Raw genomic sequence first — 11,099 nt, forward strand, 5'->3', positions numbered from 1 at the left:
ACAGTCAGATCTACAAAACAATCCACTTTTATATATATATATATATATATAATACCATTTGCACCCTTTTAGAATAAATTAGTATTTTTTTTCTTTTGATTTTTAGTTATATTTAAAAAACAAACACAAACACACACAACATTTCATCACAAACCACATCAGGTAAGCTTTGTAAAAAAAATTGTAAATGTATTTTTTTAAAAGAAAAATAAAACAAATCTCAAAGCTCACTGTTGCTGATTCGCTTGTATTGGCAAAACACTGCCCCCTTGTGGACGTTTTTGGAAACTGCATGTACCAATATTCTTCAATAATATTCATAACTTGCTGTGGTGGTTCAGCTGCTGTCATTTGAAGCCGATTTTAATCGACAGAGGGAGGGAGAGAGAGAGACACACAGACAGACAGACACACAGAGACACAGACAGACAAGACAGACCACACAGAGACACAGACAGGACAGACAGAGACACAGACAGACAGACAGACAGGCATTCACACAGACAGACAGACAGACAGACAGACACACAGCGGTTTCTTCAGTTGAAGTCGTTTGTTGCCTCTGTTTGTTTGAAGCTCATTTTAACACAGAGCTGCGGACGGAGATCCTGATCGATCTGATCAGAGACGTGGGCTGGGATTGATTTATATTGGAATTGGAGATTGAGAATTGATTTTAAAAACAGAAATGGCACGGATTGAGATTTGTACAGTGAGAGTAATTGGGTTGTTTGATTCGCTAGAGATTTAAATGTGGCAGTTATTATTTTATTTTCTTATTTATTTTGGCCCAGGGATTGGCTTAAAAAAAAATGAAATCTTAAAAAAAAAAGTCAGCTGATCTTCCACAGCAAAACAATTCCTAAAAATTGAATCAAACAAACAAAAGAAACCCTTTCAACATGAAGAAACCCCTCGCACGTCGTTTCTGTACACAGTGTAAGAGTCAGAAGAGCTCTGATTGTGAGATGCGGGGTCCCTGGCAGATCACTCTCCTCTCCTCCTCCCCTCTCCTCTCTCCTCCTCTCCTCTCTACAGCTCTGATCGTGAGATGCGGGGTCCCTTGCAGATCTTTCTCCTCCTCTCCTCTCCTCTCCTCTCCTCCTCTCTCTCCCTCTCTTCTCTACAGCTCTGATTGTGAGATGCGGGGTCCCTGGCAGATCTCTCTCCTTCTCTTCCTCCTCTCCTCTCCTCCTCCTCTCTCTCTCTCTCTCTCTCTCTCTCTCTCTCTCTCTCTTCTCTACAGCTCTGATCGTGAGATGTGGGGGTCCCTGGCAGATCTCTCTCCTTCTCCTCTCCTCCTCTCCTCCTCCTCCTCCTCCTCTCTCTCTCTCCCCCTCTTCTCTACAGCTCTGATTGTGAGATGCGGGTCCCTGGCAGATCTCTCTCCTCTCCTCTCCTCTCCTCTCCTCTCCTCTCCCTCCTCCTCCTCTCTCTCTCCCTCTTCTCTACAGCTCTGATCGTGAGATGCAGGGTCCCTTGCAGATCTCGCTCCCTCTCCTCTCCTCTCCCTCTCTCTCTCTCTCTCTCTCCCCCTCTTCTCTACAGCTCTGATCATGAGATGCGGGGTCCCTGGCAGATCTCTCTCCTTCTCCTCCTCTCCTCTCCTCTCCTCTCCTCCTCCTCCTCCTCCTCCTTCTCTCTCTCTCTCTCTCTCTCTCTCTCTCTCTCTCTCTCTCCTCTCTACAGCTCTGATTGTGAGATGCGGGTCCCTGGCAGATCTCTCTCCTCTCTTCCTCCTCCTCCTCCTCCTCCTCCTCCTCCTCCTCCTCCTCCTCTCTCTCTCTCTCTCTCTCTCTCTCTCCCCCTCTTCTCTACAGTTCTGATCGTGAGATGCGGGGTCCCTTCCGGATCTCTTTCCTCCTCTCCTCTTTCCTGCGTCTCTTCTCTTCCTCCCGGAGAACTTTCTGGAACTCGTCGGCCGTGTGCAGCACCTGGAGAGAGAGAGGAGAGAGGAGAGAGGAGGAGAGGAGACGGTGAAGAGAGGAGAGGAGGAGAGGAGACGGTGAAGAGAGGATGAGAGAGGAGACGGTGAGACAAAGGATGCAAGTGAAGAGGAGAGAGAGAAGATGTGGAAGTAAAGACTGCAGTGTGAGATAGAGGGCAGTGTGTGTGTGACTCGTGGAGTGTCTGTCTCAGTGTGTCTCTTGTGTGCAGTGTCTGTTGGAGCCTCCAGGGGGCAGCAGCAGCTCTCACCTCGTCTCTCTCGGTGCGGTACGGGTTGATGAAGTCTGGAGATTTCTCACTGATCCCCAACTCCTGAGCCATCTGAGAAGAGAGAGAGAGATAGATGGGGAGGGATCAACACTGCACTCCTGGGACCCCATCATCATCCTTACTACACTGGATCAACTCCTTATGGTACCTCTCCCTCCCCGTGCCCCCCCCTCACCAGTGTCAGCCCCTCCCCGTGCCCCCCCCTCACCAGTGACAGCACCGACCCGTGCCCCCCCCTCACCAGTGTCAGCACCTCCCCGTGCCCCCCCCTGCCCCCCCTGGAAGAGGCCGGTCAGGTTGCAGAAGCCCAGGCCCCAGCGCAGCAGCAGGTTCCAGTTGGAGTTGCGGTCGTAGTAGTGATGCACGATGCGGGGGAAGCGCAGAGCCACGTCCCCGAAGAACGCTGTGTTCTCAACGACGTGCGAGTACGCTGAGGAGAGAGAGAGAGAGAGAGAGAACACAATCACACAACCACACAACACAACGACGTGCGAGTACGCTGAGGAGAGAGAGAGAGAGAGAGAGAACACAATCACACAACCACACAACACAATGAAGTGCGAGTACGCTGAGGAGAGAGAGAGAGAGAGAACACAATCACACAACCACACAACACAACGACGTGCGAGTACACTGAGGAGAGAGAGAGAGAGAGAGAACACAATCACACAACCACACAACACAATGAAGTGCGAGTACGCTGAGGAGAGAGAGAGAGAGAGAACACAATCACACAACCACACAACACAACGACGTGCGAGTACGCTGAGGAGAGAGAGAGAGAGAGAGAACACAATCACACAACCACACAACACAACGACGTGCGAGTACGCTGAGGAGAGAGAGAGAACACAATCACACAACCACACAACACAACGACGTGCGAGTACACTGAGGAGAGAGAGAGAGAGAGAACACAATCACACAACCACACAACACAACGACGTGCGAGTACACTGAGGAGAGAGAGAGAGAGAGAACACAATCACACAACCACACAACACAACGACGTGCGAGTACGCTGAGGAGAGAGAGAGAGAGAGAGAACACAATCACACAACCACACAACACAACGACGTGCGAGTACGCTGAGGAGAGAGAGAGAACACAATCACACAACCACACAACACAACGACGTGCGAGTACGCTGAGGAGAGAGAGAGAGAGAACACAATCACACAACCACACAACACAACGACGTGCGAGTACACTGAGGAGAGAGAGAACACAATCACACAACCACACAACACAACGACGTGCGAGTACGCTGAGGAGAGAGAGAGAGAGAGAGAACACAATCACACAACCACACAACACAACGACGTGCAAGTACACTGAGGAGAGAGAGAGAGAGAGAACACAATCACACAACCACACAACACAACGACGTGCGAGTACGCTGAGGAGAGAGAGAGAACACAATCACACAACCACACAACACAACGACGTGCGAGTACACTGAGGAGAGAGAGAGAGAGAGAACACAATCACACAACCACACAACACAACGACGTGCGAGTACACTGAGGAGAGAGAGAGAGAGAGAACACAATCACACAACCACACAACACAACGACGTGCGAGTACGCTGAGGAGAGAGAGAGAACACAATCACACAACCACACAACACAACGACGTGCGAGTACACTGAGGAGAGAGAGAGAGAGAGAACACAATCACACAACCACACAACCCAACGACGTGCGAGTACACTGAGGAGAGAGAGAGAGAGAGAACACAACCACACAACACAACGACGTGCGAGTACGCTGAGGAGAGAGAGAGAGAACACAATCACACAACCACACAACACAACGACGTGCGAGTACACTGAGGAGAGAGAGAGAGAGAGAACACAATCACACAACCACACAACACAACGACGTGCGAGTACACTGAGGAGAGAGAGAGAGAGAACACAATCACACAACCACACAACACAACGACGTGCGAGTACACTGAGGAGAGAGAGAGAGAGAGAACACAATCACACAACCACACAACACAACGACGTGCGAGTACGCTGAGGAGAGAGAGAGAGAGAGAGAACACAATCACACAACCACACAACACAACGACGTGCGAGTACGCTGAGGAGAGAGAGAGAACACAATCACACAACCACACAACACAACGACGTGCGAGTACACTGAGGAGAGAGAGAGAGAGAGAACACAATCACACAACCACACAACACAACGACGTGCGAGTACACTGAGGAGAGAGAGAGAGAGAGAGAGAACACAATCACACAACCACACAACACAACGACGTGCGAGTACACTGAGGAGAGAGAGAACACAATCACACAACCACACAACACAACGACGTGCGAGTACACTGAGGAGAGAGAGAGAGAGAGAACACAATCACACAACCACACAACACAACGACGTGCGAGTACACTGAGGAGAGAGAGAGAGAGAGAGAACACAATCACACAACCACACAACACAACGACGTGCGAGTACGCTGAGGAGAGAGAGAGAGAGAGAGAGAGAACACAATCACACAACCACACAACACAACGACGTGCGAGTACACTGAGGAGAGAGAGAACACAATCACACAACCACACAACACAACGACGTGCGAGTACGCTGAGGAGAGAGAGAGAGAGAGAGAACACAATCACACAACCACACAACACAACGACGTGCGAGTACACTGAGGAGAGAGAGAGAGAGAGAACACAATCACACAACCACACAACACAACGACGTGCGAGTACACTGAGGAGAGAGAGAGAGAGAGAACACAATCACACAACCACACAACACAACGACGTGCGAGTACACTGAGGAGAGAGAGAGAGAGAGAACACAATCACACAACCACACAACACAACGACGTGCCAGTACGCTGAGGAGAGAGAGAGAGAGAGAACACAATCACACAACCACACAACACAACGACGTGCGAGTACGCTGAGGAGAGAGAGAGAACACAATCACACAACCACACAACACAACGACGTGCGAGTACACTGAGGAGAGAGAGAGAGAGAGAACACAATCACACAACCACACAACACAACGACGTGCGAGTACACTGAGGAGAGAGAGAGAGAGAGAACACAATCACACAACCACACAACACAACGACGTGCGAGTACGCTGAGGAGAGAGAGAGAGAGAACACAATCACACAACCACACAACACAATGAAGTGCGAGTACACTGAGGAGAGAGAGAGAGAGAGAACACAACCACACAACCACACAACACAACGACGTGCGAGTACGCTGAGGAGAGAGAGAGAGAGAACACAATCACACAACCACACAACACAATGAAGTGCGAGTACACTGAGGAGAGAGAGAGAGAACACAATCACACAACCACACAACACAATGAAGTGCGAGTACACTGAGGAGAGAGAGAGAGAACACAATCACACAACCACACAACACAACGACGTGCGAGTACACTGAGGAGAGAGAGAGAGAACACAATCACACAACCACACAACACAACGACGTGCGAGTACACTGAGGAGAGAGAGAGAGAACACAATCACACAACCACACAACACAACGACGTGCGAGTACACTGAGGAGAGAGAGAGAGAGAGAACACAATCACACAACCACACAACACAACGACGTGCGAGTACACTGAGGAGAGAGAGAGAGAGAGAACACAATCACACAACCACACAACACAACGACGTGCGAGTACACTGAGGAGAGAGAGAGAGAACACAATCACACAACCACACAACACAACGACGTGCGAGTACACTGAGGAGAGAGAGAGAGAGAGAACACAATCACACAACCACACAACACAACGACGTGCGAGTACGCTGAGGAGAGAGAGAGAGAACACAATCACACAACCACACAACACAACGACGTGCGAGTACACTGAGGAGAGAGAGAGAGAACACAATCACACAACCACACAACACAACGACATGCGAGTACGCTGAGGAGAGAGAGAGAGAGAGAACACAATCACACAACACAACGACGTGCGAGTACGCTGAGGAGAGAGAGAGAGAGAGAACACAATCACACAACCACACAACACAACGACGTGCGAGTACGCTGAGGAGAGAGAGAGAGAGAGAGAACACAATCACACAACCACACAACACAACGACGTGCAAGTACACTGAGGAGAGAGAGAGAGAGAACACAATCACACAACCACACAACACAACGACGTGCGAGTACGCTGAGGAGAGAGAGAGAGAGAGAGAACACAATCACACAACCACACAACACAACGACGTGCAAGTACACTGAGGAGAGAGAGAGAGAGAGAACACAATCACACAACCACACAACACAACGACGTGCGAGTACACTGAGGAGAGAGAGAGAGAGAGAGAACACAATCACACAACCACACAACACAACGACGTGCGAGTACACTGAGGAGAGAGAGAGAGAGAGAACACAATCACACAACCACACAACACAACGACGTGCGAGTACGCTGAGGAGAGAGAGAGAGAGAGAGAACACAATCACACAACCACACAACACAACGACGTGCGAGTACGCTGAGGAGAGAGAGAGAGAGAGAACACAATCACACAACCACACAACACAACGACGTGCGAGTACGCTGAGGAGAGAGAGAGAGAGAGAGAGAACACAATCACACAACCACACAACACAACGACGTGCGAGTACACTGAGGAGAGAGAGAGAGAGAGAGAACACAATCACACAACCACACAACACAACGACGTGCGAGTACACTGAGGAGAGAGAGAGAGAGAGAGAACACAATCACACAACCACACAACACAACGACGTGCGAGTACACTGAGGAGAGAGAGAGAGAGAGAACACAATCACACAACCACACAACACAACGACGTGCGAGTACACTGAGGAGAGAGAGAGAGAGAGAACACAATCACACAACCACACAACACAACGACGTGCGAGTACACTGAGGAGAGAGAGAGAGAGAACACAATCACACAACCACACAACAACACAACGTTGTGCGAGTATGCTGGGGAGACTCAGCAATACAATAATCACACGACAGAGTCGAGTTGCAGGCAGAGTGATAACAAACACATCACGCGAGGGCTGCTCTGCTCTATTCTCCTCTCTGCTCTGCTCTATTCTCCTCCTCCTCCTCCTCCTCTCCTCTCCTCTGGTCTCACCTTCCTTGAGTTTCTCCTCCTGAGGGAAGGCGTCGTCTGGCTGCACATTGGCAGCAATGAGAATGGCTCTGGAGTCCTCCAGCACCTAGAGGGCAGCAGGGGCAGCAATCAGGGTCACGGAGACACTGACACAGCATCCACACTGAGACACCAACACAGCATCCACACACACACTGAGACACTGACACAGCATCCACACACACTGAGACACTGACACAGCATCCACACACACACTGAGACACTGACACAGCATCCACACACACTGAGACACCGACACAGCATCCACACACACTGAGACTCCGACACAGCATCCACACACACTGAGACTCCGACACAGCATCCACACACACTGAGACACCTACACAGCATCCACACACACTGAGACACCTACACAGCATCCACACTGAAACACCAACACAGCATCCACACTGAAACACCAACACAGCATCCACACTGAGACACCTACACAGCATCCACACACACTGAGACACAGACACAGCATCCACACTGAAACACCAACACAGCATCCACACACACACACACACACACACTGAGACACTAACACAGCATCCACACACACTGAGACACTGACACAGCATCCACACACACACACACACACACACACTGAGACACTAACACAGCATCCGCACACACACACACACACACTGAGACACTAACACAGCATACACACACACACACACTGAGACACTAACACAGCATACACACACACACACACACTGAGACACTAACACAGCGCACACACACACAGTCAAACAGAGAGTACACACACACACACAGAGAGAGCACACACCTTGAACAAGCCCTTTAGCATGATGTCGATGATCTTGTACTGCTGGTTCACATCATTCAGCTCCACCAGGTTCTTCAGGGCGGTCAGCTGGTCTCGTCGCTTCGTCTCAAACAAGCGCTTATCTGAGAGGCACCGCAGGTCAGGAAGAGAACGAGAGAGAGAGAGAGACACACACACCGAGCCAGGAAGAGAACGAGAGAGAGAGAGACACACACACGAGCCAGGAAGAGAACGAGAGAGAGAGAGACACACACACGAGCCAGGAAGAGAACGACAGAGAGAGAGACACACACACGAGCCAGGCAGAGAACGACAGAGAGAGACACACACACGAGCCAGGAAGAGAACGACAGAGAGAGACACACACACACACACACGAGCCAGGCAGAGAACGACAGAGAGAGACACACACGAGCCAGGAAGAGAACGAGAGAGAGAGAGACACACACACGAGCCAGGAAGAGAACGAGAGAGAGAGAGAGAGACACACACGAGCCAGGAAGAGAACGAGAGAGAGAGACACACACACGAGCCAGGAAGAGAACGAGAGAGAGAGAGACACACGAACCAGGAAGAGAACGAGAGAGAGAGACACACACACGAGCCAGGAAGAGAACGACAGAGAGACACACACACACACACACACGAGCCAGGAAGAGAACGAGAGAGAGAGAGAGAGAGAGAGAGAGAGAGAGAGAGAGAGAGAGAGAGAGAGAGACACACACACACACACGAGCCAGGAAGAGAACGAGAGAGAGAGAGAGAGAGAGAGAGAGAGAGAGAGAGAGAGAGAGAGAGAGAGACACACACACACACACGAGCCAGGAAGAGAACGAGAGGGAGAGACAGGCTGGAGACACACACACAGATACACAATGAGAGATACACACACACTGAGACACTGTGGGATTGTACGCAGCGCATAGCGAGGGTGGAAGGGTTTACTGCAGGTACAGGATACAGATCTCCAGGCTGGAATCTCGTCTCTCTTTCCTGGAGTCACAGGAGGCGGTCAGAGCCAGGCTGAGCAGCAGAGCGGAGAGGGGCAGGACATCCATCGGGGGGCGCTAGAGACAGAGAGTAGCAGAGTTTAAAGATGGCCAGCGCTCCTTTAAAGGGAGGGACCAGCGATACTGTTAATAAAGCTAATAAGAGGTGAGAGAATGGATTTTAAAGATGGTCAGCGCTCCTTTAAAGGGAGGGACCAGCGATACTGTTAATAAAGCTAATAAGAGGTGAGAGAATGGATTTTAAAGATGGTCAGCGCTCCTTTAAAGGGAGGGGCCAGCGATACTGTTAATAAAGCTAATAAGAGGTGAGAGAATGGATTTTAAAGATGGTCAGCGCTCCTTTAAAGGGAGGGACCAGCGATACTGTTAATAAAGCTAATAAGAGGTGAGAGAATGGATTTTAAAGATGGTCAGCGCTCCTTTAAATGGAGGGACCAGCGATACTGTTAATAAAGCTAATAAGAGGTGAGAGAATGGATTTTAAAGATGGTCAGCGCTCCTTTAAAGGGAGGGACCAGTGATACTGTTAATAAAGCTAATAAGAGGTGAGAGAATGGATTTTAAAGATGGTCAGCGCTCCTTTAAAGGGAGGGGCCAGCGATACTGTTAATAAAGCTAATAAGAGGTGAGAGAATGGATTTTAAAGATGGTCAGCGCTCCTTTAAATGGAGGGACCAGCGATACTGTTAATAAAGCTAATAAGAGGTGAGAGAATGGATTTTAAAGATGGTCAGCGCTCCTTTAAAGGGAGGGACCAGCGATACTGTTAATAAAGCTAATAAGAGGTGAGAGAATGGATTTTAAAGATGGTCAGCGCTCCTTTAAAGGGAGGGGCCAGCGATGCTGTTAATAAAGCTAATAAGAGGTGAGAGAATGGATTTTAAAGATGGTCAGCACTCCTTTAAAGAGAGGGGCCAGCGATACTGTTAATAAAGCTAATAAGAGGTGAGAGAATGGATTTTAAAGATGGTCAACGCTCCTTTATAGGGAGGGGCCAGCGATACTGTTAATAAAGCTAATAAGAGGTGAGAGAATGGATTTTAAAATCTTGAATTATATTTCAGAGTTGTTTAATATGTAATTAATTACTTTATTTATTTATGTTTCACTTAGAGAGATGTCAAACGCGTTACATATCATCGTTTCTACGAACTCACTGAAGAAGGACTCGAAGATGTGAAACACGACGTTACTACCGCCGGAACGAATCGATAAATATTTCGAGAGAGAGAGAGAGAGAGAGAGAGAGAGAGAGAGAGAGAGAGAAAGACAGAAACATCAGAATTCAAACTCACGATGAATAAGATGGTCGTATATAATATAATATAATATAATATAATATAATATAATATAATATAATATAATATAGGAGAGCGCTGTTGGCGGATGTGCACCGAGTTAAGAAGCCAGTCCATAATGGACGATCATTTCTCTCCCAAAAAAAGCGTCACATTCGCACACACGCGTTATTCAAATCCACCAGAAAACACAGACGAAGATATTATTACTGTAGCAGCCAGGATGAATTTATATGAGCAGGCGGATCGCATTGTGTGTTCATGCACGCATTCTTAAAAACTAGCATTGTATTTATTTTAAATGCAATTTGTTTTAATTTTTAAATAATATCGTAAAAATGAATTAATGGATCACCGAAAAACCAGCGGTTTCGTGCGGGCAGGTACAGCCGGTAGTATTAATTTTTCAGAAAACAAAAATATATATATATTTGTACTTACCTTTTCACACGAATCGTAAAGAATGTAATAACATATATAATCTCGTCTATTTTGATGTACTAATGCTGCGTGTGACTGTGAATTATTATTTTCATATAATCTCTCTCCAGCGCAGTTTAGTGTCAGCTCATGGTTTTGAATGAGAAGATGCGCTTTCCACCCGGACCGTAGAGTCTGACACACGCACAC

The 11,099-nt window shown here is 48.5% G+C and overlaps 1 protein-coding gene across 1 annotated transcript; it reads right to left on the reverse strand.

Moving 5' to 3' along the window:
- Positions 1-450: 450 nt before the first annotated feature.
- Positions 451-11,083, reverse strand: LOC117970682 (coiled-coil domain-containing protein 134-like). The gene is given in 8 exon segments (XM_059020678.1): positions 451-1,934; positions 2,197-2,268; positions 2,459-2,485; positions 2,487-2,647; positions 7,351-7,435; positions 8,162-8,283; positions 9,123-9,228; positions 10,911-11,083. Coding segments are annotated over 7 exon segments (684 nt in total). The 5' UTR covers positions 9,220-9,228; positions 10,911-11,083; the 3' UTR covers positions 451-1,814.
- Positions 11,084-11,099: the final 16 nt, after the last annotated feature.

The sequence above is a fragment of the Acipenser ruthenus genome, unplaced genomic scaffold (assembly GCF_902713425.1).
Source record: "Acipenser ruthenus unplaced genomic scaffold, fAciRut3.2 maternal haplotype, whole genome shotgun sequence".
Lineage (NCBI taxonomy): Eukaryota > Metazoa > Chordata > Actinopteri > Acipenseriformes > Acipenseridae > Acipenser > Acipenser ruthenus.